Source organism: Pollicipes pollicipes, unplaced genomic scaffold, assembly GCF_011947565.3.
Source record: "Pollicipes pollicipes isolate AB1234 unplaced genomic scaffold, Ppol_2.1 Scaffold_6686;HRSCAF=7923_pilon_pilon_pilon, whole genome shotgun sequence".
NCBI lineage: Eukaryota > Metazoa > Arthropoda > Thecostraca > Pollicipedomorpha > Pollicipedidae > Pollicipes > Pollicipes pollicipes.
In genome coordinates, this window is record NW_023596921.1 from 37,063,376 (window position 1) to 37,091,218 (window position 27,843).

Below are 27,843 nucleotides of genomic sequence, written 5' to 3' on the forward strand. Positions count from 1 at the left end.
AGTTCCAGGCGACTCTTATTCAGTGCATCATGAGCCCCGCTTATACGAAAAATCTATAATCATTTATATTCAGCCAACAGTGACTCGAGGGAGTGTCTGCAGTTGGCTGCCGTGTGTATAGGTTGTAGGAAAGTAACCTATTACTTGGCAGAGACTGGTATATCTTACGCTTTGTTCAAGCCAGGCTGCTTGCTCGAGCCAGTTGACCCATTTCACAAAGCCCAGTAAGGCTCTGCCAAGATCCGAATCGAGCAGAGGATGGTGTTAAAGAAAGCGCACGGCTCTGGAGGCCCAGCTGTTCTCCATCGCTACTGAGGACGTTTGCAGATCGCCGGAACTGGTGGCCAGAGCGCGAGATGCGCACTTCCGTCCAGCTTTGGTGGGGTGAGAGCTCTGTCGGCTGGAAATGGCAAGTTCAGAGTCATCAGATGAAGGAACTAGGCGGGATAAGCCTCGGCCGCCGGCGGCGCGGAGGTCTGCACGCACGGCCGCGTCACAGCCGGCAGGGTGTGCGCGGGACTGGTGGCCGAGGTGCGGCTGTTGCCGGCTGGCCGCTGGCGGCCGCCGCACGCCGGCTGTGGTGAGGTGGAGTCTCGGCGCTCGGCGGGATACCGGGCAGCATGGACGTACAAGTTGCCGCGATCCGCCGAGCCAGCAGACGGCGGACGAGGCCAGCGATGCTTTGCCGCACCCATGTTATAAACGATGTGGCTACGAAAGCGCAACGGAGGTTCCTGGAGTTTACTCGTTCCGGGAAATAACCCGGAGAATAGCCGACCCGTTATATGTTCCCGCTGCGAACTGTGGGAAGAGGCCGCAAACTGCTGCGTCTCCCCCCCCCCCCCCCACACACACACACTTCCTCCATTTGAAATTGTCCCATTGCCCTGTATTTCTGAAACAGCGCAGCACGAGGAGCCCAGCAACAGGCGCAGGAATGTGTGAACCGGCCGGCTCGTACAGGAGGGTAAACAGCTCGGACCAGTCGTCTCCCGACTGGTTCGAGACCGGGCGGGTGACTCAACTGGTTAGTCGTTGGTTGTTGAGCTGTAGGAGCGCGCCAACGGTATTGGTTATGTGCACCGGTATCTGCGCTCAGCACCGCGAACAGGGTTAGGGATTTATTCGATCCAACATGATGCGAGCGGCAGTGTTTTCAGGCGTGCTTTCGGGTCGATGATGGTCTGTGGTTGGTTACATGTTGCTCCCATAAGCGATATATTGTTCCATTGTGAACTCACCTGATCGGTTGGAGCTGCTGCGCGTCCTAGATCAGTGGTTAAGCTGATACCAAGCCAATTGCGCACGTATAGTCATCGTCGTGATTCAAGCTACTTCATTGTTACTGTGGTCTATCGCTATGCTCAGTATTACTATAACCTCAACACACGTTTTCGGAAAGCAAATAATTGGGCAGAAGGTCGCGCGGCTGTCTGCGAGAAGGGACTGGCTTGGTGTCCAGCTGGGACGTTGCCGCGGTACCACTGGTAGCGCCTCGACTGACAGGTGCAACGTCGAAGCTTGGCCTGGTGCCCAGCTGGGATGTTGCCGTGGTACCACTGGTAGCGCCTCGACTGACAGGTGCAACGTCGAAGCTTGGCCTGGTGCCCCGCTGGGACGTTGCCGTGGTACCACTGGTAGCACCCCGACCGACAAGTGCAATGTCGAAGACTGGCCTGGCGCCCAGCTGGGATGTTCCCGCGGTACCACTGGTAGCACCCCGACTGACAAGTGCACCGTCGAAGCTTCTGCCTTTGCCATCAGTACGATTAGTGTGCCGGGGACAGCGTTTGTGATATTCGTTGAAGCAATATCATATTCGTTTCGTAAAGAAACTTCTCAGTTGCCAAGAGCGCTGATAATGAACAGGTGATTTGGACACCAAAACCAATTAAGTTCCGAACCTTAACCTTGTGATACTTACAGCAGTGGAAAGGTTAAGAACTTCTGACCTCTTTTTTGGTAATCCTGTCTCATGCCAAGTGACGGTGAAAATGGCGCGACACCCTGCACTGGCGAGAGAAGAAAAAGTTCAACAAAGAAACGGTCAGATAGCCAATATTGATTTGGACTGAACGGGACGGCCGACTCCCGGAGGTGTCCGCCGAGTGTTGGACGTCAAATGTCCCGTGATTCGAAGCTGTGGCGTATCTTGGTCTCAAGGTTAGAGACGCCGAGTTTGGGGAGATGCTGACAAAGCGCGGCTTGGCTAGGATTCATGCGGCTCATCTGTGGCCTTACGGCTGAGCCGGTCCTGTTCGTTGAGAAGCGACGACCGAGATCCTGCGATTGGCGTGCAGTCGGGGCTGCCGTTGCTAGTGCGCAAAGCGCGCGGAACAGTCTGATCGGTGACGTCTTGGAAGGACTTAGAGCACTTACTGCGTATCATCGCTGCGCGTACCGGACCGTGCGTGTGCCGTCGCTGTGGACCACCGGGGACAGCCATGCTCGCGAGCAGCCGCACTGCGATCGTCAGCCCCCACACGCCGTCGGGTGCGGTCGGCCGGCCGTGGGCGGCGCTCTCGCGCTCCCCAGCTCGCTGCTGCCGCTGTATGCGCGTCAGACCGCGGTTCGCCCGGACACGGGAACTCCCCGTGCCGAGTCATAGCAGCATGATTTGCCCGGCTGAGGGAAGTCCCCGGCCCGGGCACGCGTGACACGAGTTCCGGCCACGCGCCATTTACTGAGCGCGCATGAATTTGACGTCAGGCGCTCCGCCGAGCTGGTGGTCCGGCCGCGCTCGCGGGCCGGCTCGCAGGTGACGCCGAGCTCTGAGCAGCTGTGTGTCTGGCGAGTGTCAAGAACTTCTGCTGAAGGCCGGCGTGGCACAGATGTGGGCGTCAGTTGAGAACTTTAGATAAGACGGATGTCGCAGCTCTCGGCTTGCGCCTTCCGAACGTCGCGCTGTGGGTGTTGCCCACATCTGCTTGATCTCGCTTTGAGAGTATGCAGTGTAAAACTTGACCGTGGTCAAGCATTGCGCTAGTTACCGTGCCGCGTCAGCGCGCATTCAACATGACCATTCACTGAGACCCATCGAGACGCAGAGCAGATTTAGCAGCGCACTCACGTGGATGGTGCATTGAGTGCCGCCTGGGACCCACGAGAATGGCGCGTCGGCTTGGGGGCCGACTCTGATGCGGACGGATCGGGCCGAGCGGCAGCTGGCGGTCCGCTCCCCGACGCCGGCCCGCCCGTCCGTTCGTCGAGGCGCCCGAGCCGCTTATTGCATTGACAGCACGGCGCGGCCGGCGGCGGCAGCTCCGGGCGACGCCAGATCCTAGGGGCGCCTGGCGGCCCGGGGAAATCTGTCCAGGTCCTGAGGTACCGGCACGAGCGTCTGGCCTGTGATGGGCCTTGGCCGTGGTGTGCTCCCTCAATGCCCGCGAAGTCTGGGATGGGCGCACTCTTCCGATGCTGAGTATGGAGATCTGTGGTGGATTTGCTGGTGAATATCTCCTCGGGCATGGCAGGTGGTCTGTGGGTGGGTGTACTCTCCCGATGCCGAGTTTGGAGATCTTTGGTACATTTGCGGCCGAATAGCTCCTTGGGCATCCCAGGTGGTCTGTGGGTGGGTGCACTCCCCCGATGCTCGCGAGGTCCACCCCTGCGCGGACCACTGCCGGGGCGCGTCGCGATGTGTATGGACGGACAGCTGACGGCCGTTTCGGGATATCGGCGGAAGGGCACACTCCCCGAGCCGTCACTCCGTCCGGCACACTCCGTCCGGCGGTCCAGCCGTGACCGGCGCGCCGAGCCGAGCCGAGCGGCGCTGCCTCGGCTGGCCCGCGGGCCGCCGCTCCTCCAGCCGTATCGAACGGCCGTCCCATGCCGTTTGATTGCCCGGCTCGTGCTCCGCGTGATGACCGGACCGGCCCGGGAAGTGGGACTCTCCCCCCCCCCCCTCCCTCCTGCCGCAGCCGACACGAGGGAGAGGGAGGGCATGGCGCCGGCGCCGCCAGGTGGCGCGAGCCGATCTGTCCTGTCACGAGCACGCAGCTGGTCTGACCCGGGCTCCACTGAGTGCGGCTGGCCTCGGTGTGACCGCCGAAGAGGCTCGGCATGCGGAGAGCAGCGCCGTCTGGCCGGGCCGACCGCAATAATCAGCGGCCAGAACGGCTATTGAGATCGCGTCGTGCTGGCCGCTATCGTGCTGCCTGAATTGAAATGGCGCGCTGTCTGCTTTTCAACTATGTCTGCTCCGTGGCCATTCGTGGCATTGTGGCGGCGGGCATGTAGAGTGGCGGGCGGCATGCCATTTGGAAATTACAGGCCCGTGCCGGGTGGAATGAAGTGCGTGGGCTTCGCGCGGACAGCGTGTGAAGCCCAGCGGTGTGTTCGGGTGGTCTTGTGACTGCCAGAGTGCACGGTCCCAGGCCGCCGCACACCACACGCCGCCTGATCACCGCTTGTTCCGCGCTGCCGGCAGTTCGACTGTAAGAACACGCTGAACGACCAGCTCCTGGAGGACGTGAGCGTGCAGCTGGAGGCGCAGGACGGCTTCGAGGTGGTGGCCACGCTGCCGTGCGCCCGGCTCGAGTACAACGTCACGAACACGGCGTACACGCTGCTGAAGCTGCCGGAGGATCTGATGGCCACTGTCGGTGAGTGTCGTGACGTGGCAGCCCGGCCGACCGGTGGATGGGCCGTTACAGACGGCCTTGGTACGGCAGCACGGCCTTTGTCCGAAGTGAAATCGGCACGCATTTGTAAAAGCTGAGGGGGCTCTTGTGATGTTTTGCACATTGCGCGCGGGGCGTTTTCAATCCTCCGTCTTGGTCGAGATCTTGTCGTTTGTTAACGTCTGCTGTTGTGTAGATGGCGAGGTAGCTGCGAGTTGTTCACGTCGCCTGCACGCATGGGCGAAGACTCAAATATAATAGTGAGTTCCTCCACACCGCTTGCTCTCGGCTTATGTTCAAGCGGTTCATTGAAAAGCTTGCATTGACCTTGCTCGAATATGTTGCGTCGGGTGTCGTGACGTGACCAGCGGGGTCGGCCTCATCATGACCTAGACCATGTCCGTCCCGATAGCTCGGTTGGTTAGAGTCCTGGCTCACGATCCACCCACCCGTGGCGAGGTGGGTTCGGGTCGGTTTAGGCGCGTGCTATTTACTCGTGACCGGTAGGGCCTGCGGCGGCGCTTAAAGTCAGGTGACGTTAGAGGTCAGGGCGGACCTGCCGACCATTGCGGCACGGTAACCTTTCAACACGGAATTCTTCTTATGACTTGCAATCGCACGACTGAATGGTAAGGGTGAGGGCTCGCAAAACGAGCACCGTTTAGCGTGAGGTTTGATCCCAGAAGGCCATTCATTCAAAAATGTTCGGATTATATCTAAAAACCGAAAAATATGCAGCTTGCTCGCTAAACTGGCATGATGTTGGTCATTGGTTACGGTAAAACACTCGTACTCCAGATAGAAAAAATGAATATGGGCGCAAAATGACCCCAGAAGTCGACGCGCCCTAAAACCCCAATCATCATCATAGAAAAGTGAAGGATGACGTCATTTGTCGTCAGGTCGGACCGCGCTGACGTTTTGCTGCGGCGGACGCCGGGGCTTTTGGGGACGGGGACGTAAAATTTTACTAAATTGCGTTTTCGAGGTATCCCATCCGCAAATGTCACGTGCGCTTCAAAATATCCCAGGCTAAAAACCTGTCGCCACATCACTCGATGGCTACCGCCTGCTTTTGTTTCCAGTGGGCGTCTATGCAACGGCCTCGCCGCATCAGCATCCGTCGTGCGTCGAGACTTGAAAAGAAGAGATTGCGCGTGGAAATCCTAACCCAACGATGTTGAATGTTTGCATCTCTGATTGTCGGCATGATATGGGCGCCCTATTTAGGTCATACGATCACGTAAAAGTGGGCCCCGGCCCATACCGCAGCCTCTAAGTACGATAATGAGCGTGATTTCCCTCGGACGGTTTGATGCAGTTCTCGCCGACGAGTGAACGCGGCCCAGCCCCGTTCGCTGGCGTCCCGTCGACTGGCGGGCGGACAGGGCGCTCAGCGGCGCCTGAGGGAAAGGGCCCGCACCACAGCCGCAGGACTGGCTCAATTTTCTGGCTGCTTGTGCCCACGGACAGGTGGTTAGTGCACGGGCCTGGTCCTTTTTTCTTCGTTGTTGGAAGTTTTAGTTGGAACCGACGTCGGAAAATGAGCTGAGCGAACTTCACTCGAACTTAGCTCTAGCCAGAACTTTGATGTTTTCCATCAGCGATGTCCTTTATGTATAATGGGCCCATGATGGCGGCTTCACCGGCGCAGAGCTTAAGCCTTATCGAGGCACCCTTGGGCTATGCAAAACAAGATAACACGCTCAGCGGCCGGCGGGCGCCCGACGGTCGCTGCCAGTTACGGTGTGTGACGGACGCCGCAGCCCGGACCGTGCCCAGCTCAGTCTGGAGCGCGGGCGGCTCGTGGGCGGAGCGTCAAGCACCGCAGCCTGCTCTCCAGCCCTGCTGCCGCTTCCCGAACAGACCCGGCCGAACCCTACCGCTCTGCTGTTTGTTCCCCGGCCGGTCCGTGCCGGTATCTCCGTGCCCGTATCGCTGACGAGTGATGGCGTCACGCGGTCGTGCTGCCGACGCCGGGCCCGTCGGCGCTGGCGGCGCGGCCGGCCGGGCCGGTGCCTCGCAGCGCGCCGCGGCGCCGGCCCGTGACGTGGCCGCCGCCTACAGCGCTGCCGACAGTGCTGTTGTCGGATAAACACGGCCGGCGCCTGATTGGCTCGGCCCGACTCGGGCCGGGACTGCTCGCCGTCGGTCGCGGACAGGGCCGTCGCCAGAAGCCCGCGCTCGCGTCGCTCGCCGAGGCGCGCCGCCGCGCTTTGTCGCGGGCAAACGGGCCGCGAAGAGCGGCGCCGCCGCAGCCGGCCGGCTGTGGCCAGCGACGGCTCTTGTTTTTCCCGGCGGTGGTGGACGTGTTCGGAGACGAGCGGTGTTTGGGGCGCTGATGGAATGGGTTGGCGGAGCGCGTTTTGAATTCTGCATTCGCTAACGGCGTAAATGCGGAGGGTGGAATATTGTAGCCAGACATGTGCCTGGTTCCCAGGTTTGGTTCCTGGTTGCCTCTGGTTCTTTCAACAAAACAAAACCCTGGATCTTGGCTCGTGTTTGATCTGTGTGCAAAATACCAATATCCTGGATCTTGATTCTCACTGGTTCTTTCGATAAAGCAAAATCCTGGATCCTGGATCCCACTGTTTCCTTCGAAAAAGCAAAATCCTGGATCCTGTTTCTCTCTGGTTCTTAGGCAGAATGTGGATCTTATTTGTGGTTCTCATGGTATCTGTTTTTGGATGTATTGGATATTTGGACCTTGAATACCGGCTCTCACTTTTTTTGTAAGTGCAAGACCCTGACTCATGGTTCTCAGCCAAAACGCCTTGCAAGTCACAAAAGACAACCCACATATTTTTTCGCATTTATTAAAAGGCGTGCACCACAGACAAGTCAAATAATCAGTATGTCCTGATACCATCAATGCAACTAACAAAGCTTAACTGCTAGTTATAGATAATTTGCCTACAGCTTCGAAGTGAACGCCTGACAGCTGTATCTATCACATAAGATAAATAACATGTTTCGGCTTTCACCCTACATGAAAGTTACACATCACAAATAAGTCAAGCAGCGTGTCCCCATACCACCACTACAACCAATAAAGATTTTCCGGTAGTTGAAGATCACTGCTTAGAAGTGACTGTCCAACGGCTGAAATTATCCTGGGTGATCCAAATATCTGCAGTATAAAAACAGTTAAGTCACACACCACAGACATATCAGTCAGCATGTCCTGATACCGTCACTTCAACTAATAAAGCTTTACTGATGAGATGGTTGGCGAGCATTTACGAATGGGTACCTGACTGCTGAAACCATGCGCTTATCATAACAGAATAGTAGGGGTGGCTTTTATGAATGGTGCACTTCGCAACCACATAAGGGTCTTACAATACTCCACCAGATTTCAAGGCATTAGAAACGCGGCTGGAATTCCAACTATCCAACAATCAGGGTATTGCTAAAATGTCATCAGAGCTGCAGCTGCCAGAGTTGTAAAAGTGTTTCTTCATGACTTTTTCTCTGACAGAGGCGTGGCAAGAGGGGCGAGCCAAAATAGGCGGAGACCCTGACTTTTGAAAAATTTGAAATAGCTCTGTATAATCTGTCCATGCTGTGTTCATGTCCCTCTTGCTGGTGAAACTTTACATTCCTATGGAATGGTGCTCTTCGTGTTGATATCGAAACCAGCCGTGATGAGAACCCACGGCCGTGTAACAGTACAGTACGTTCTTGATGTATGATGTGCGGGCCAGAGATCAGACCCTGGCACGACCCGAGTGGTGTCGCCAGTGTGAGTCTGTCAGCAAATAAGCGGTCCTCTGTCTAGTATCTACCGGCACAGCACAGCACAGCCTCAGAACAAATGTAAAACAATGGTAAGCTCATGTCCCGTGCAGGTCACCGTGCTTCATTTTATACTGATGAATTCTGGACCTCAGAGTTTGTCACGAGTGTAAGTACATGTAGACTAGTTGTTTCCAAAATGGCTGTAAGAAAAGCGCCAGTGAAGAAATCTTCCGAATCAGACACATGTCTAGTCGTAGCATGCTTTCCGTCCAAACATGCTAGTGCTGGTCATGTTATACCGGCGTTGTTTTGGACTAGACAGCATGCGGCGTACCTGGTTGTTGATGACTCCCAGCTCGTGATCACGTCATGTCAGCGTGGTTGTTGATGACTCCCAGCTTGTGATCACGTCACGTCAGCGTGGTTTTGAGCTATACAGCTGGGCGCCAAAGAACCATCGCGGCCGGGGCCCCCCGAGAGAACCTCAGTCATCATCAGCATCATGAGCTGTGCGGTATACGACGCACATAATTTGTCACCGATTTACGTACCGATTCCCAACTCAACGGCCCGGTCATGACCCCACACAAGCTAGCGGTGAGTTGTAAGCAGGGGCGCTTGATGAACACGTCTTAAGGTTGGTAGCTTCACTGGCCCGGCCCAGTCCGCCCCAACCTGTCGCGCTTCTGACGGGCTTACATTTGCGACCACTCATCCCACCGTTGTCGAGCTGTCAGCAACAAGTAGTGCACTTATTTGTAAGCTGTGCTCGTAAAGTTTTAAAATTTCGTAAAGGCATACAAATGCAAGAAAGGAAGGTACATGTGTCTTGTGATTAACAGAATGTACCGGTATCAGTTTTATGTTAGGGTGTGTAATGTGTTAACTAAAAGCAGCTTCTTTGCGGGTTCGATCTCTTGAAATAATGACAGCCCCCACGACGCAATAGTCCGGGCCATCAACCACCGGCAATTCGAACATCGTCGAGGCAATGGCATAGTGCAGTGCTCTGACGACAGGGCACGTTCCTTCGGGCTTGTTGTTCCCAACGGCATTCAAGAGCCCAGCACTCTCCGCCCGGGTGCTCATTACGTCGGCCGTGCGTCAATGACGGCATAGTCCGGTGCGACGCGAGCTCGATTCCCCGCCATTCTCGCGCGCCAAATTGGATCGGCGCCTCGCAAGACCAAGACTGTTTGGTGTTTGGTGCTGCAGTGACGCGTGCAGAGCGAGACTGCCCGCTGTTTGGCGCTCCGGTGACGCGTGCAGAGCGAGACTGTTCGCTCTTTGGTGCTGCAGTGACGCGTGCAGAGCGAGACTGTTCGCTCTTTGGTGCTGCAGTGACGCTTGCAGAGCGAGACTATCCGCTGTTTGGTGCTCCGGTGACGTATGCAGAGCGAGACTGTCCGCTGTTTGGCGCTCCAGTGACGCTTGCAGAGCGAGACTATCCGCTGTTTGGCGCTCCGGTGCCGCGTGCCGCGGGAGGTGGACAGAGTTCGGGTGTGCCGCTGCGGCCGACGACCGCGCCCGTCTGCCCTTCGACCGGCCGCCGCTAATGAGCCGCGTCGGCCGCGGCGCCGGCTTCTCCATTGTTGGTGCATGCACGCCAGGCGCCGCCGCCGCCGCCGCCGCCGCTGGGCTGTCGGTCCCGGCGGCCGCATTGAGCTACGTCAGACCGGCGGCGTTGTGCGCAGCGCCGCCGGTCTGACTTAGCACCAACGTAAACGAGACCGCCGCCGGCGGTCTCGGTCTCGGCCGGCGGTCTTAGTGCTGCAGTCGAGACATGCGGAGAGGGGGGAGGGGGGTGCATTGAACCTCAGTAGTTTGGGTCAGTGCTGACCGACGTGCGGAAATGGGCCGCCGAGGGGGCGTTCAGGATGTTCGGGAGCATGCCGACCTAAGCCATTATGCAAGTGATTCTGAGCCGGCTTGCAGAGTGACCCTGCCGTACTCAGCTGGCCGGACGTGGAAACCCTACAACTTGACGGTCCGTCATGGCCAGGCCAGCCTGGTTTTGGCAGCGAGATAGGTTTTCAGCAAGCCATGCAGGCGCGCACATTTTTCGCGGTTGTGTTGCCGCACGAAATTTGTGACGTAGTATTCGCGATCTTCAAACAACACCTGAACATGTATGTGGGGCTGGCATCTGACCGTACCCAAGGCAGCGATGTGGACAAACCCGCTCCGTGCATTGCTTACTCCGTCGTTTCTAACCCCGCCGTGTCGGAAGCCGGTGTCGATCCCGGCCGTGCGTATTTCGGCCTTGCGTGACCCAGCCGCATCTAGCTGATCGTGTCCGACGCCGTCCCGTCCGGCACCGTCGCGGCCAGCTCGGTCGCGTCCAGCTGGGCCGCGTCTGACCAGGCCGTGTCTAACCGGGCGGTACCGGCTGGCGGCAGGATCCTGCGGCGCCACGCTGCGGTTCGTGGTGAAAGACTGTGACCCGGCCACTGGCCTGCCGGACACCGACCAGGGCTACGAGGACGAGTACCTGCTGGAGGAGGTGGAGCTCACCGTGGCCGACCACGTGCAGCGCGTGCTCAAGGCCAACTTCGGCGCCGCCTGGGACGAGATCGGTGAGACTGGGCGACTGCGGCGGGCTTGTATTGCGAGGTGCCCTTGTGTGTGTGGGGGGGGGGGGGGGGGGGTGGGCTCGGTGCGACGGCGGGATTCACACTGCCACCAGTGTGGGACCGCATCAGGGAAGTGCCGTAAGGTAGCGCGAGAAGCAAGATCGGTTGGAACTGGGCTGCGCTGGATCTGTGCTTTTGGGTACTGAGTGCTGCCTGGAGTGAGATCGGTAGAAGGAATGGACCTGCAAATACACCGACATAGTGACCCAGGTACACCGACAATAACCCCGGTACACCGACATAGTAACCCCGGTACACTGACATAGTAACCAAGGCTACACCGACATAGTTATCTCGGTACACCGACATTATAACCCCTGTACACCGGCATATCAACCCCGGTAAGTAACCCCGGTACACCAACATAGTAATCCAGGCACACCGACATAGTAACCCCGGTACACCGACATAGTAATCCAGGTACACCGATATAGTAACCGCGGTACGACCGACATAGTAAGCCACGGTACACCGACATAGTAACCACGATATGCCGACATAGTAACCACGGTACATTGACATAGTAACCGCGGTACACCGACATTGTAACCACGGTACACCAGTAACCGGGGTACACCGACATAGTAACCCTGGCACTCAGACGTTGCGGCCGTGGCACGCGGACATGGTAGCCGTGCACGCAGGCACAGTAACCCTGGCGCGCAGGCATAGTAACCCCGGCTCGCAGGCATAGTAACCCTGACTCGCAGACATAGCAACTCCGACACGCAGCCACAGTAATTATCGCACGCAGCCTCCGGCGCGCCGCCGCGCGCTTCACAGCTGTCCGCCATGCATCGAAGGCCTACCGCGTAACTTGTTCTGGCTGATACCGATGGTGCGTGATGGCTGCTTCCGAACCCCAGTGGCTGGACGGACTTGGCGAACATTTTGTGCGGCGTTCTTGGAAAGAAGAACAGCAATCAAACGGTGTCGTGTGTTGTAAAACGTGCGACGTCCATCAATTATTTTGTGCAATTTTACACTTTGACGCACTACCGACGGCGCTTTGCTGTAGTTGATGGCGCGCCAGCACTATACTGCGCAGTTTGCTGGTGATCCAAGCATGGCCGCGGTCTGCCGCGGTCCGCTGTCGTCATCAGCGGCTGCTCGCATCAGCAGGCGTTGGAGCAGCACTTCAAACCGCCCTATCTATCTGTTCTCTGGTGGATGCGCCTCGCGACCGTCACACCGAAACGAGATGCAGACATTTCGCCGATTACCAGTGCGCCGCTTCCCCCGTTACTGCCCGTGCGGAAGCGCAACGACCTGTGGCCGCGCTCGATGCCATCCGAGTTGTGTTTTCTCGGCCGGATACGGCGTGCTTCCGGGCCCAGATGTGGCCGTTGTGGCACGATTGATTGGTCGTCGCCCGCGAGGGTCTGGCGTCGCTCCTGTTGTTGCGCCCCGTCGTCTGGTGTTGTGATGTCGAGGAGGTTGTGTTCTGGCGTTGTTGCTGTGGTGCGTCGTGTGCTCCATCGTCTGGTGTGCGCCCCACAGCAGGGGCGACGTCGAGGCCCCACGCCACAGCGCGAGACGTCGTCGTCTGGCGCTGTGGTATGGCCGGGCGCTACCTCTTGTCGGGCTCCATTGGTCTGGTGTTGCCGCTCGCCGACGTTTCCGGCGGTGGTGCGCCGGATGGAGCGGCCATTTGGGGCCGTCACGGGCCCTAATGGGCCAGGCGAGCCGTGCCGCCGCCGTGCCGCCGCCGGACCCGGCCGGGCCTCGCTCGGTCGGCTCGGTCGCCGTCGGTCTATCATGTGAGACGGAGCCAGGCGCCTGCCGCCGCCCGGAGACAGAGCGGCCGCTGGAGCCAGTGGGTGGCCTGGTGATGGAGCCGGGGGTGCTGTCGTCGCCCGGCGACAGAGCGGCCGCTGGAGCCAGTGGGTGGCCTGGTGATGGGAGCCGGGGGTACATTCGTCGCCCGGAGACAGAGCGGCCGCCGGTGCCAGTTGGTGGCCTGGTGATTGGGGCCGGTGGTACCTCTGCCGCCCGGCGACACTGCGGCCGCCGGTGCCAGTGGGTGGCCTGGTGATGGGAGCCGGGGGTGCTGTCGCCGCCCGGCGACAGAGCAGCCGCCGGTGCCAGTGGGTGGCCTGCTGGCGGAGCCGGGGGTATCGCTGCCGCCCGGCGACAGAGCGGCCGCGGGAGCCAATGGGTGGCCTGTTGGCGGGGCCTCGAGACTGGCCGCGGTCAGTCCCCGGATGCGTGGGCTGCGTCACCACCAGACTGCGTGGTCTCCGACGTGGACGAGCCGGCGCTGGCTGCGCAGTCTGGAGCCGACAGCTGCCTCGGTCAAGTGTCGTGGAGGGGTTTGGCGCTGACGGACGAGAGCTGCGGCCAATGGTGTTTGGTGCGAACTGTGGGCACGCCCGCCGGGCGTGTCGCTACCTCAAGCCTCCTCCAGCGCCCACCCCTGGCAGCGGAATGACACGACGCCAGTGTATGTTGAGACAGACGTGGAATGGCCGGAACATCGGCTGCCAAGTCCGGAAGGTAACCGAAGCGTGGCTGACGCGTCGCCGTTGTCACCGCCACACTTTCACCGCCGATGCGATGGCTCAAGGGGAAGACCATGGTGGTGCGGCAGCGGCCAGGGCGACCGGGCTGCAAAAGTTATTGGTGCAAGTGGTTATAGTTCGGTAATGAATACCACACGCAATCCTTCGGGTGGTTAGGGAAGACCTAAGGCGTTGGCGGTTTTAGACTTCAATATTTGATACTTCAATCAGTGTGCTCCTGTAGATAGTTCTATAAAGTAAAACAACGACGTTTTTGCTCGCCACGCTTCACAGTTTCCAGTTTTTAAATGGAAGTTGCAGGATTCTTTTTCCCGTTAATATGTGCCATTGAGGAGTTTGGTCGAATTGCAGCGTATTCTTGTTGTGTTACGGTCTTCCGCGGGCTCCGACGCACACACGTAGCCGCGTTCTACCGGCGCTGCGCTGATGCTGACCAGCCAGCAGCCTGTGCGCCGATGGGCGTGCCGTCATCGCGTCTACGCTTAGATCGGAGCGAAAATACTCGCGTCCGCGTCCGTTCTCCTGTGTCGGGTTCAGAAGCGTGCTGGCTGGACGCGTGCTCGTGTCGTGCTGGTAGTCGCCAGATGGTGGTGTGACACTTTAGACCAGCGTCGCGATGTTTGTACTCCGCCTTGTCCTCATGCTGTGGCTTCCCAGCCACATCTGTGATGTCATGCGTCAGGGCGCTATCGTGCTTTGTGCCATTGTGCCATAGTGTTGGCATAAGCGAATGATTGTGGTCGCTGCCCCCTTTAGAAATATCCGTAGTCGCATCATTTCATCGTCATCGTTATGTGTTGCGTCTCACTTTCCACATCACATGGTTTTGGGCCAAGTATCCCGTACATGAATGCAGTACAAAATAAAAGTATGCTAGTCTTCGGCTTGCTGGTTTTCCTCCCTACCAATGACCCTGCTGACCCAGAACATCCCCCCCCCCCTCTGACCGGCCCCCGCGACCGGCAGGCGACCAGAACGAGCTGGAGGACACGTACGCGCTGTCGGCCATGAAGACCCTGGAGCAGGCAGTCAAGCAGATCAGCCAGTTCATGGGCATGCAGGCGTGCGAGCGCTCGGACAAGGTGCCCGACGGCAAGTCGAGCCACACCCTGCTGCTCTCAGGTGAGCGCCGGGGGGAGGGGGGGGGGGGGGGGGGGCGGCGGGAGGCGCGGCCGCCGAGCCGCCGTCGGCTGGGCCGGACGGCTGCATTGTGCGGCGCCGCTGGACCGCCGCCTCGGCGGGAATGGCTTCGATAAAAAGGTGATACATGATCTTGGCACACATAGGCCACGGCCGCCACGGGGGGCCGTGGCCATGCCCGTGGCACGGGCATGGCTCCCGGAACCTGCTCTTTGCGCGTTAGGTGGGACGTGACGGCTGGCGGGGCTAGTCCTCATCGTCGAACACTGAATTCAACTGGTTGCCTTTTATTTATGGTGTATATCCAGGCTTTCATTCTGTCGTTGCCCTCTGACGCGCTATGCTGGTAGTCTCCCTGTTCCCCACCGAATGCGCCTACCGGCTTTATTTGTTCCTTGTATGTCCTGTTGTCCAGCGTTGCTCGTTTATTTTCTGTTCGCCAGCGTTCATCCTTTATTGCCTGTCCTGCATCGTTAGTGGTAGTGGCTAGTGTCGCGCGCCGACCAGCGTTACCTGTGCCCCGGGCTTCCGTTCTCCATGTGTTGGCGTACCGTCCCTGGCACTGATCAGCGCGCCGCCCGGCTGCCGGCGGCAGCCATGTGTCGGTGAGAGGCGGTGGGCCGCTCCGGGACTCGCTCTCACACCTGTCGCCGGTCCGGACGTCCGGCTCCCGGCGGCAGCCATGTGTCGGTGAGAGGCGGTGGGCCGCTCCGGGACTCGCTCTTACACCTGTCGCCGGTCCGGACGTCTGGCTCCCGGCGGCAGCCATGTGTCGGTGAGAGGCGGTGGGCCGCTCCGGGCTCGCTCTCACACCTGTCGCCGGTCCGGACGTCTGGTCAGAGGTGGTGGCGGCGCCGGCTTCCTCCGCGCGCCGGTCCGGCTCGGCCTGGCGCCGCGTCTCGGCCAACCATTCAGGAAATGCCGCCGGCTGTTCTTCGGTGCTTTCGCAGAAGCGATGGTCTTGTAGTTGTCTCGGTGTATAGCTGAGTTAGTTTACGATATCCGGCGGACCTCGTCGCTGCTTTGAAACTTTTCAACAGATCTTCAGACTCTAAATGTGAGCACCACTGGACAGTGGGTTATTCCCGGTAAGAGCCCACCCCGGCCACCCAGAGTGGTGCACCTTCCTCTCACGACCTCCTCATTTGCTCTTAACCTCGTTTTCGTCGCCGAATGAGTCCAGGCCCGCGGTGGGGAAGTTAAAACATTGCTGAATTTTTTGGCGGCGGCGGGAGATGTTGGGACGAGTGCCGAGTATTGGCCTTGGTTTGCTAAAGTAGAGATCCTCCCGTGGTCGACGACCCTTACGACACATTGTGTTGGATTTCTAGCCAAGGTGGACACCACACAAACTGAACAGAACAGGCACGGTCGCATCTTGTGTGCTCTGTGCTCGTTGTTGTCCCCGTAGTTCAGCGCACGTGGCTGCGGGCACGATAGATGCCTGGAGATATGGTCAGCGGCGTCGGAGACCGCATTGCTGGCGGCCGTTTACTCCAAGCCACGTAGGCCACGCCAGCCCGCAGACTGTTGGCCACGGCAAAACCACACCGCCTATGGCACTTGCATTCAAGCGCGCCAGTGTCCGAGGCGGCCTGGCCGAACCGCTAGGAGTATGTGTTCAAGTCACATGCTCGGCACAAGCCATCGGTCCAAGCCGAATATCGGACCGGTGTCTGACGCTTGCTCCGCAACGTTGGCGGTGGGCGTCATCTCAGATGTTCGGACGAGTGCCGAGTGCTCGCCTTCTTCTGTTCAGTTAGAAATCGTTCCGTTAGCTCCGACCATTGCGGAGCTGAGGGACTGAGGGGGAATTGTAAGTGGTGCAATATTTTTCCATGGAAATCCTGCGCTGCCCCCGACGCCGCAGCGACGGCGCAGTGAGACCCTAAACCGGGCTCCTGCGGCCGCTCAGGCTGGGCGACCGTGAGACTGACGGAACGACGGGCCGAGTGGAGATGCATATATGCATATGAGGACGATGTCCAATTGGGTATTTTCTGGGGACGCTCAACGGTGTCGCGCTGACGACCCGCGTTCCCATCAGCGCGGCCGTGAGGCCCGCGCTGATGATCACCGTAGAATGTTCCCGACGAAATGGACGCGTCAGTCGGGCTCGGCGGGCGTGGGCGTCATCCGTCCGGAGCGGCGGCCGCCAGGCGGACGTGCAGGCACGAGAGCGGCCAGGCGAGGCCCGGCCAGGTGCGTTGAGTCCGGCCAGCACGTCGCCTACGGGTCCGGCCCGGGAGTCGTAAATTGCGTCGGGCGGGCCGATGCGCGCCGCCTTTGTCGCCCGAACGAGCGCCGAGATGGCCGCGTCGGTCGGGCGGCGCCCAGCCCCAGCGGGAGCTGCCGTCTGTAGATGAGGTCGGGGGGGGGGGGTATTATTTAAGCGTTTGAAATGTTGCAGTGGCGGCGGAGTGCGCTCGGTGAGCTCCCGCGGGCTGCGGCTTCCACTCGTCCTCGGACGAGGCCGTCAGCGCGCCGGCGCCGCGATCTCGGCGCTGTGCTCGGGCCGCGGTCGCCGACCGCGGCCGGTGCCACATCCGCCGCCGTCCCGCCGCGACCGGCGGGCTGACGGCCGCGCTGGCGTCAGCCGCCGCTCGCCCCTCCGGTCCGATAAATCAGCGGGCGACCGAGGCCGACCGCCGCCGGGAGCAGGCGCGCCGCCGCCTGGTCTCCGCCGTCCGGCTCACCGCGCGCCCGCTCCGGCCGCCGCCGGGCCGCCGAGTTTGCTGGCCGGAGGCCGCGCGCCGCCGGCGAGATGGCCCCCCGGTAGCGAGGCATGATGGCGCTGACGGCGAGATGGCCTCCCGGTAGTGAGGCGTGATGGCGCTGACGGCGAGATGGCCCCCCGGTAGCGAGGCGTGATGGCGCTGACGGCGAGATGGCCTCCCGGTAGCGAGGCGTGATGGCGCTGACGGCGAGATGGCCTCCCGGTAGCGAGGCATGATGGCGCTGACGGCGAGATGGCCTCCCGGTAGCGAGGCGTGATGGCGCTGACGGCGAGCGGACGCGCAGACCAGCGGCCGGGCAGATGCTGTGCCGGCGGGGCGCGTCACAGCGTCGACTGGGCCGGGCAGCGCGCGTGGGGATAATCGCTTCTGATGCGCAGGCTCGGTTGTCGGCCGGTCGGCGCGACGGCCGTGCGGATTAGCAATGCCGGCTGCCGGTGCCGGCGGCGCTGACGCCAGCGCGCCGGCCGCGCGCCCGTCATTCGCATCCGGGATCAACGGCGGCGGCTGTGAGCTGCGGACGCGCGCCGCGTCTGGGTCGCGTTTGGTCTGACCCAGCATGGCGCTCCAAGCGTCAGCACGGCTCCGTGCGCCCGGCGTGCCTGAGCGCAGCGACACGGCAGCGGCGGCAGGACTGGCGTACGTGCGGGCTCGTGACACCACACTCGGCGCACGTGCGCCGGCGCTGGCCGGAAGTGAGCCTGGTCTCGGCACCCCCGCCAAGCCCGACCCTGGCCTCGGACATGTGGGGCGAACGACCGCATTAAGGCGGGGTCGATCTGGTGCTGATGCGGGTCAGTGGCTGCTGGCGCGGCCGCGTCGTGTTCCAGCGGAGTTTTTGTCGGCTGTCGGGCTGGCTCGGGTGCCAGACGGCTGGCCGTCGGACGTCGGAGGGGGTGACTCGGTGCGATGCGAATGGTCAGCCGCGCCGACCGGGCTTCGAGGAACGTTAGGAACTCCCCCGCATGACATGGCCATCGACCGAGCAAGCGTAATCGTTTTAAGATTTCGTCTGATGCTGTTGATGTGACGCATTCCTGGGATCCCCGCCCACGCCTAGCTGTGCGGATTGCGCGAGCCCTGATCCCAACATCCGGCCGTAGAATGTCGAGTCAGCGGCAGAGTTGGGTGGCGAGGCGTCATGGTCGTCTCGGTCCTTCGCGCGCTTTGACGTGCCTGATCTTTTAGCGCAGCTGCTGCCACTGGGCGCAGGCCAAACCAGTCAGGGGAAGAAAGCCAGTGCCTGAGTCGACTCGAACTCACCCATCCACGCGTGTGTGTGTGTGTGTCAGTCGGGGGGGGGGGGGGAGGGGAAAAGCGCTTTGACCCACTAGGCCGGTGGGACGCGCGAACGCTGTCCGATCGCCTGGTGTGTTTTCGGCTGACGCCGGTGGGGGAGCCCGAACATCAGCCGGCGGTCAGCTGCGGAGCTCGGTAACCAGCCAGCCACCCGGCTGCCGCCCTGTTCTGTTCAGCCCCGTTCTGTTCTGTTCTGTTCAGCCCGTCAGGTGACGCCCCGCAGCGGCCGCGCCGCTCGCGCCGGCCGAGCTCACGCCGTGACGGTGACGGTACGGAGCCGAGGTGCTCGACGCCTGGCTTGGTGGGTGTAAAGTGGCTTCTTGTGGCGCCCGCGGTGAGCAGCGTCGCCACAGCTTTGCAGCTCTGTGCTGGGCCTTGACGCCCGGCCGTTTGCCTCGGCCCCTGAATGTATGACACAAATGTCACAAAAAGTTGTCAAACACTGAAATTGAAGCGTGCTGTGGGCGAGGAATATAGTTTTCGTCCCTCTCCCGTACCCGCTCTGCCCACACGTTATTTTAATGAATGTTATGAAGCATCGCACATAATGGATCGCTGTATCTTTTGATATGTCCTCAGAGTAAAAGTTGCGCTGTCTGTTCTGCAGTCACCACTCAAAGTGGCATGAGGTGTTTGTTCCCCTTTCGCACATTCTGTCATGTGTAGGGATGCATCTACGTATGTTTCCCATCCGCCGGTGTATTCTATTTTAAAAATCATCGAAAGCATGCAATCGAGAACTCCGTTCCTAAACTCTGGACTGGTCACACTTGGTACTCGTGCCACCAAGCAAGCCTTGTGTAAAAGGAGATAGCTGTTATGGATGGCTGGATGGAGCGCTAGCATGTTTTCGCGAAGCCTTTTGCTGCGTTGTTTTTGCGAGCTAGCCAGGCTCGTATTATCAGCTTGTCGAGATGTGCCTTGGTGCCTTCCGCGCGAATTGTGTAGCGCTCTGAATGAATGTTCTGATGATGAACGGCGGCAGAGCATCCCATATCGTTCCGTGAGACATGCGGAACGCACGCCATCCCGGCAGTCGTTTGTCTGCGTCGCTCTCGATCTCTGCGCCCCTCCGCCTCCTCTTCCCACGTTAGTAAATGGCGCTGGCGACTGCTCGGCTCTTTGTCTGCGCCGCCTGCTTTGCCTGCCGTCGTCGCACGTGCCGAGATTGGGCAATAACCCGACCGAGTGCGCTCGTTTGTTACCCGGTAATGCACGCGGGCCCGGTCCGCTTGGCAAGACGGGCGTCGCCGCACTGACGTCTCCCGTCTGGACCGGTGCCGTTTGGCGCCGGAGGGGCTGTCCACCGCGGAACGCAGCGGCCAGCGCAGCGGCACATTGCCGGTGTTGTTTAAGGAAGTGGTGCGCTCACAGGAAGCAGTGTGCGTTGTCGGTTTTCTATCGTTGGAGGCCGGGGGTCGCAAGCGTTCGGACGCTCGTTGTGGACGTTTCAGATAGACCAGGTTTGACAGACGCAGCGGATCCACTGCGGACAGCTGCAGATCGGGGACGTCTGTTCTGGAGACGGGATGCCGTCATGTCATGTTATTGTGACTTAACACCATCACATACTTTGGATTACCCGGAAGACGGGCACCGGCAATGCTTTGCCGGCAACGGTTTTGGTATTAATTGCCGGCGATGGTTTTGAATGCGCCCAGATGAACTCGCTTTAACGGCCCGTTAAAGCGAGTTGTCCACGGGGGTCTTGGATCTCGGCGCCTCTGTGAGGTCTTGGACTGAGATGGCATTCTGAAGACCCCTTCTCAAGGCCTCTGGTTCATGAGCTTAACACCCACGAACTTGTGCAGACTATCTCGCGCAGACTATTTCAAGGTCATCCAGACACCCATGACGACATAGAAACGGCACGCGCATACCGCTACCTCACTGGACAAGTAGTTTTCCAAGGTCAAGTGAAATATGATCACCGAATTACTCACGTCTGGCCAAGTCAGCATGATCGGTGGCATCGACCAATTTGATCATTTGAGTACAAGTCCGTACAACAGAGGTAAAACCGTGCGATGATTCTCGCTTCCGCTTCGCTCAACGTTAGCGTGATGTCGCGGGCGCCGGGACTTAAATGCGCGACGTGCCGCTGGGCGCCGGACTTTATGCTGAGTGGCAACTAGAACATCGAAATGTTCGTGCAGATTATGGAAAGCCCTTAGAGGTGCGTGTGACCAGCGAGCTGATGATGTAAAATTGTGTAACAAACATGATGATTTGTTTTGGCAGGCTCATGTGGAAAACCATTAAAATATGACCTGAAAAGAAAAGATACGCACAGGAGACATGTTCGCAGCAGGGCGGCGTGAACATCGGATTGTCTTCGTTTCGATAACGAACAATCTGTTAGCGGCGGATGTATGTAACCAGTGAAGTAAATGCGTAAAAATTGGCGACGAGCGTGATGATGTACGTGGTAACCTTCAGTCGGCAAGCCATTGCAATGCACCTCGATCTTGCACGGCCTCGAATTCCGTGGTCGTGCCGCCGCCGCTGCGGTGCGTAGTGGTGCGAGTGAGAGGCGAACCTGGCGAGTCTGTTGTCTGCTGCAGTTCATTCTTTTGCTCCAGATGCATCAAATGCCCACCGGATGTGCCGCGCTCGGTCCGTGCCTTCCTACGTTTCGCCGCGCTCGGTCTTGACCTGACCACGGACCGGTCGTGCTCGGTCTTGACCTGACCACGGACCGGTCGTGCTCGGTCCGTAGCCGCGCCTGTGCGCGGGGCACATAGTGTTTGGTCCTTACCTGCGTACTTCGTCACCAGGAGGGCCGAGCCACGCGTCCCTGAGACGTCCCAGTCGCGTCCCTGAGACGTTTATGTGCGTTGCTTTGTTTAACGTCAAAGTGGTATGCGGGTGAAATTACGGATCGCCAAACCCGGGTGCAGAGAACAAGATGTATCTGGGTTACCTTTCTTCTTGGCCTGAAAAACGCTATCTGTACAACGGATAAATCTGTGTGTACTTTATTTGCGGGCGGTGCGCTCCAGTAATTATTTTATTCCACCCCTGAGCAAAGTTTGTTTGGCCATGACCACTCATGAGCCGTGATGATGTGGGCACAAACTGTCATGTATACGAAGCTTCATGGACAGCGCGCACCTGCGTGAACGTGGTTAATTGCTGGCTGTGGCCTCAGTCTTCCATGGTAACATCTGTGCCTCGCAGCAACAGATGGGCATTCTTTGTTCAAGTTAGCTTCCCGTAACTTTGCTATTAAACTTCATGAAAAGAAATTTACGGTCACCGCTCAGCGTGGAGCGCCAGCCAACTCCCGCATACGCGCAGGGGCAACCGAAGTCCCCATTAGTTGGGAGGGGGCACATATGTTTTTGTTACTTCTTACCAGTCCGTGTTCATTGGGAGATCAATGGCAAATTTTAAAGAAAAGGTGGGAGGCTTATCCTCTCCGTAGTACCCTCGTCCCTGCGTAGGCGTGTTCACTTTCAACGCCGGTTGAATCTTGAGGCCTTTGCTAATTGGAAGTCCGCAAACCACGTGCTCATTCATGCTTGCCATTTGGTTTTATCGGAGCGATTCGCGGAAAACGCACCTTCCGGTAATCATCTGTTTGCTACTGGTTCGCAGGAAACCCGATGTTCAGGCCGCCTTCTCCAACAGCCCGCGCTTGCACGTTTTCGCGTTTCACACTGATTGTATTTTGACTACCACGCATATAAACTTGTCATGAGCACGTCTGACGATGTGTCTGCCCTCCACTCTCACATAATTGCTCCTCTGCCATCAACAGGATTCACCAATGCTCCTCTGTAGTAGCTCTAAGACCCGTTGTCCATATGTGAAGTCATGCCGGAGGGGAAAGCTAGCGACCAATCGTGTTCCGTGTTTTGTATTCTTGGTAATATAACGTACTGTCGTAATATAATACCCGTTGTCCATAAGTGAAGTCGCGCTGGAGGGGAAGCTACCGACCAATCGTGTTCCGTGTATTTTTTGTATTCCTGGTAATATAACGCACGTACCAGGATGGCATTGTTCTCGTAATACTTAATGTGTATTTTCTTCATAATCGTGGATGCGATGGCGCCCTTCCGCGGTGCGCTTCAAGATGATCACCCCGAGACCAGCGCGTGCTGAGACAAGTTGGCCGGCGCGACTCCCTCTGTCTGGCCCGCTGACCTCTGGCTGGGGTCGTGCCGGTGTGGCGGAGCGGCGGAGCGGCGGGCTGGAGGGGCGCGGGCCAGCCGGAGGGCGGGACATCCCCAGGGTCGCCGGCCGGCTCGGCCCAATCTGGACCCGCTGATTGGCGGCCTCATTTCGGCTCATTTCCATCGGTGGGAGGGCGGGCGCCGGCGCCGCTTGGCCGGCTGGACGAGCGGCGCTCGCCAGCACAGAGGCGGCGGGACGGCGTCATCGGCGCCCCCGTCCGCCGGGCGACGGGCGCCGCGCTGTGCCGCTGCTGCTGCCGCCGCACCGGACGGGTGGGGCCCGGTCCCGGCTGCGGTCGGAGGTCACGTCCGGCTAGGACGGTGTCTCGCCTGGGTCGGACCTTGCCTTCCAAACGGCTCGTGATCGTCAGTACCCGGCTGGTGTCGGCATCTGACTGGCGTATGGTTACCACTCAGCCTCGGGATGCCGCTGGCTTTCGGTAATCCTATGCCATTTTGCCCCATTGCTGTGTTGTCTCACATTTCCCACGTTCGTCTACCGTCGTGCATTGCTCTGCACGACTTTCAGATGTCGGGTGTCCCCCTGGGTATCAGGATGTTACCGGGGTGTATCGTTGACCTCGCCTGTATCAGGTTTGACGTATTCGCGGCCCCTCCCATGGTGGCACTGCGCCGATGAAACATCGCCTTGGTCCTATCGCGGAGCTTTATTAGGATGAACAGGTGGGCTGGTGTGCGATGCATTATTTATGCCGCCAGAAGCTCCCGCCGTGGAAGATAAAAAGTAGACCGTTCTAAAGCGTCATTTCTCTGGCGTACGGGTAGTGTCTGAGCTCGCGCCCCACCTTTGGAGGGCCACTCCTTTCGGTGCGCGTGCGTGTCACTAGCGAACTCCTGTTTGATATCTGCTGACCTTGCCGACCCGACCCAGGTTAGAAGTCGCACGGGGTCGACGATATTCACTGCCAGCAGTTATAATGCCCGCATCCCACCGCTCTCAGTTTTTGGTTTTCCAACACGTCTGCTCGGCTCCGATCCTTGTGCTCGTTCTGCACCGCCTGTTCGTGGGGGCCGTGCTCTGCGGGCCGCGCCGTCGTCTCTCTCGTTGGCCAGGACTCCGCCGTGGTGTCGGTGCCGTGGGGTTCAGCTGCCGCCGTAATAGCGGCTGCCTGGCCAAGCACGCGCGAGTACGGTCCCCGCGGTCGCTCGTCGGCAGCGGTCTCAGCTGCCGCTCGCGGCGGCGCGGCCCAAACGACGCCGATTAGGTGGCGCGGGCCGGCCGGGATCGGTCGGGTTCGAGCGGCAGTGATCCACCACGGTCGGCCCGTCTGGAGAGCACCAGGTCACGACCTGGCCCTGGCCGGGACGCGGTCGGCTCGAGGGCCGGTCCGACAGGCGCTGAAACGTGCGGCTGGTCTCAACGCGGTCCGGGGCTGGCCTGGACAGGGTCTGGTGCGGATATAGACGCTGTCTGGGCTGGTGCATGTGGTTCGTCAGAAGCAGTTAGCGTGTACAACAGACATGAAGACATGAAGCACGCGATCTGGAAGCGGGGCCCTTGATTATTCCAAACATGCATTTCACGTGAAGATATGTCGAGGGCTTCTACCTTTAGGTACGTTTTGTGGGCATTTCTATACGTGGTTCCATGTGCTACTCTTCCGTATTGACTTCGATGATGTTCGTACTCGGTGCTTCGTTGTGATCCGGCATTTTCTGATTCACCTTTCCCTCTCGGGTCCAAGGACAGAGGAACACACGAATTGGAGTGGGGGTCAGTTTGATCCCACCACTCCGTAGGTTTTCCGGATTGATTTCGGAAAGGCGCGGCATAGCCGTGCGAAATTTTGCATAACTGTAGACACTTGAATAGTAGATTTTTTGGTTTCAGAGATTAAGATTTGCGCTGTGAGGTCGCTGACGTCAAATTCAGGCCAGGAATTCTGCGAAGAGAATTTGTAGGGAATCCTTCAATCTAATGCAACAACGAAGTGTTAGACGAAGCCATACATCTCTGAGATAGTTTCTTAGGCATCACGGCTAAATTGAATGACAAATTGAATCGACAAATTCTATTGACCTTGGGTCACGTATGAAAGTCAGATCAAGGTCAAAATCAGCTGGTTTTTTCTCTAGAACCTTCTGCATGAGATAGTTTCTAGCCCTCATTTTAGATTTCTTGATTGTAGGGACCGCATCATGCGTCTTCTATGGACTTCTTAAAGGTTAGAGTAGGTCAATGCTATAGAATGACTCGGCCCAACATTTTGTTATAGGAGTATACCGCCTTCCTGTAATCTTTGACGTTTATTCAATTGAAATAATTGAAGTAGTCTTGTAGAATTTTGATCATCATGACCTTTAAAGGTCAAGCAGGGTCACTGACCTGGGGTGAGCACTAGTGACCTTTGCTTAAAACAGGTATTTCGGCTCACGATGGTGGTATGAGAAGTTTTGGGGGCACTTTGTACACCAATCTGTAGCTTGACCTTGTTTGACCTTATCCCGAAGGGCGTGATCTAGGAACCTCAAATTTTGACACAAGTAGCTTCACATACAGGCCAGCACGCCCTGCAAATTTGTGCTTAGCTGTCTTAGTTTCTGAGATCTCGGTGGGGACAAATTGCCCTCACCCTCACCCCTACCCCAGCCTTTGTCCGACACACAATTCGGGGTTAAAACCACCTTAGCACGCATCATAGGGTTAAGCAGCGGGACAGATTTTGGTCTCCTATACTTGGCTACTCGGCTGTTAGTCGAAGGAATATGGTGTTCTTGGACTGGGGAGAAAGGGCTCGGAATTCTTCCTGCAGGGGTTTGCAGCCGATCACAGTCGTGATTTCATTCCTTTAAAACCACGCGGAAGTGGGTCGGCAACAGTGGTGAACAAGTTCGGGCGCACTCGCTGCAAAATGCACGCGCTATTTGAAGTGGCACATGGTGGTGCTTATGATCCCAGATATTAAAGGATAGCAAACATGAATGATAGGTGCGATGCCATTGCAGCGAAGACCGGCCAATTGCATGTGGTCGAGATTTGCACCAAAGCGCAAGTCAGGAAAAACGTCATGCATTGTTGAGTGAAGTGGCGAGCTGATATCATCGACCGCTCAGTTCCCGGGGGCAGGTGCTTCACGTTCTTTGGATACTCCGACCGCTCGCAACGGATCTTGTGCGGACCTTGACATGATTTGGTCTAGAGCTGGTTGGGACGTGGTCTGGTCTGGAGCTGAGCTGTGCGTGGTCTGGTGCGGAACTGACCCGGACATGGTGGTCTGCTCTGGAGCTGGGCTGGCAGAAGCTGGTCTGGAGCTGACCTGGATACGGTGGCCTGGAGCTGAGTTGGACGTGGTGCGGGTCAAAACCTCGGCCGACTGGGACTGGAGCACAGGGTGCTGGAGCTGGCGCGGCCACACCCTCCAGGCGGCCGTCCCGGGAAGTGGCCGGCCTGGCGTCCATGACGGCGGTCGGCGAGCACTCTCCGAGTCCCGCCTTTGGTCCGCTCGCCGGCCTTCCCCGGCCGCCCGATGAAGGGCTATCAATAAATAGACTGGCCGGCTCACAAGCCAGCTCAATCAGCCGGCTGGAGCGGCGGCCGAGCAAAACGCGTGGCGCCGATGAGCTTGAGATCAGAGTGGAGCCGTCGGTCGGACCTGCCGGTGTCCTGTGGTCGTCAGGTGGGCGTCGGAGGAGGGGACTCGCGTGACCGACCTGTACAGCGCGGCGGTCGCTGGGGACGCGCCGTGTGTCCGCCGCACCAGATTAATCGTTCTCAAATTGCTTTATTGTTGTGGGATTGGGTCCTGGGCCAAGGGCAGGTGGACCGTAACGAACCATGTTAGTGGATTTCTTCGAAATGGACTTAATTGTTCGGAGCACATTACCGGGTGATGATCGCGGCCTCCGCGTTCGTCTTCCCAGAAGCGTCTGCTGCGCGGCGTTTTGGTCACGGCATGGCCTGAATGAAAACATATCGAACCCATCTTTAACCTGCTCGACTCGTTGTCATTGGGACGTTTATCGACCAGGAGTGCCTCCCCTTCCCGTTCGTCAGGATACCCGCTTGGCTCGGTCCGTGTTGAGCTGCGCCTCTCCTGCTGCTGTCCCGGGACATGCTTCATTGAGCGCCGCGCCGCCGGCCCACTCGGCCAACGCTTGCAGGGAAGGAAGCTGCGTGGGTCGAGCTTAGTTCGTTGGACTCAAACGCAGATGGGCGTTAAAGTTGTTCGCGTCTTCAGTTGTGCCACAAGTCTGATAAGCCCCATTTTCGTGCGCTGAATCGGGTTCGTCTCCGCCTGGAGATATCGGTCCGCCTGGTTAGAGCGCTCAAACTGGCGGCCGGGGCTCAGGCGATTGGTTGATGAGTGGAACTATCGGGCGCGTGGACAGCTGGGGTCATTTTGCACCTCCGAGGCATGGACGCTCCTCTGGCCGCTCGAAGCTGTAAGAATATGACCAATGGCGTACTTAGAAGGGGCAAGAGAGACGAAACCACCTGTTTGGTATGCCTTGAGGATCTGAAAAACATGTTTCATGAAAAAGGGTATAGACACCCGGTTAGAGCATTAGTTCTGTGCAGTAAAAAATGCAGTCAGAAATATTTTTGTGATAATGGTGATAATAGCTCGGAAGCGTTAATGGCGGACTGATGAGGTGCAAATGGGCGGAAAATAGAAGTCGCCATCGATAAACGTGATGCCAGCAGTCGAGAGGATACAATCATAAGCACAGATTTGAACACAAAATGAGTGCACATGGCGGTCGTTTCGGTCTTATTGACAGTACAGCTGCGGCCGGGGCAGCAGCCTGAACAGGCGGCCGTCCGACCTTACGTGCCTTTCAAAACACATTGCTGGCGTCGCTTCTGGATGATGTAGGCAGCACATATTTGGCAGGATGTGGAACCTGTTTAGAAAATTCACCAACGCTGCTCAGGTGGTTTGGAGAGCAGCTTTAAAAACGCCGGGATTTCAATATGGCTCCCGTGCGAAGATACGTTGAAAAGCTTC

General features: G+C 58.5%; 1 protein-coding gene across 1 annotated transcript in view; it reads left to right on the plus strand.

The window, feature by feature from the left end:
• The window catches only part of gammaCOP (coat protein (coatomer) gamma), a 49,937-nt gene that overhangs the window by 19,861 nt on the left and 2,233 nt on the right, over positions 1-27,843 (plus strand). The window contains exons 13-15 of the mRNA XM_037230427.1: positions 4,430-4,604; positions 10,763-10,939; positions 14,485-14,640. Coding sequence (XP_037086322.1) covers positions 4,430-4,604; positions 10,763-10,939; positions 14,485-14,640 — 508 coding nt within the window. The remainder of the gene's footprint in view (positions 1-4,429; positions 4,605-10,762; positions 10,940-14,484; positions 14,641-27,843) is intronic.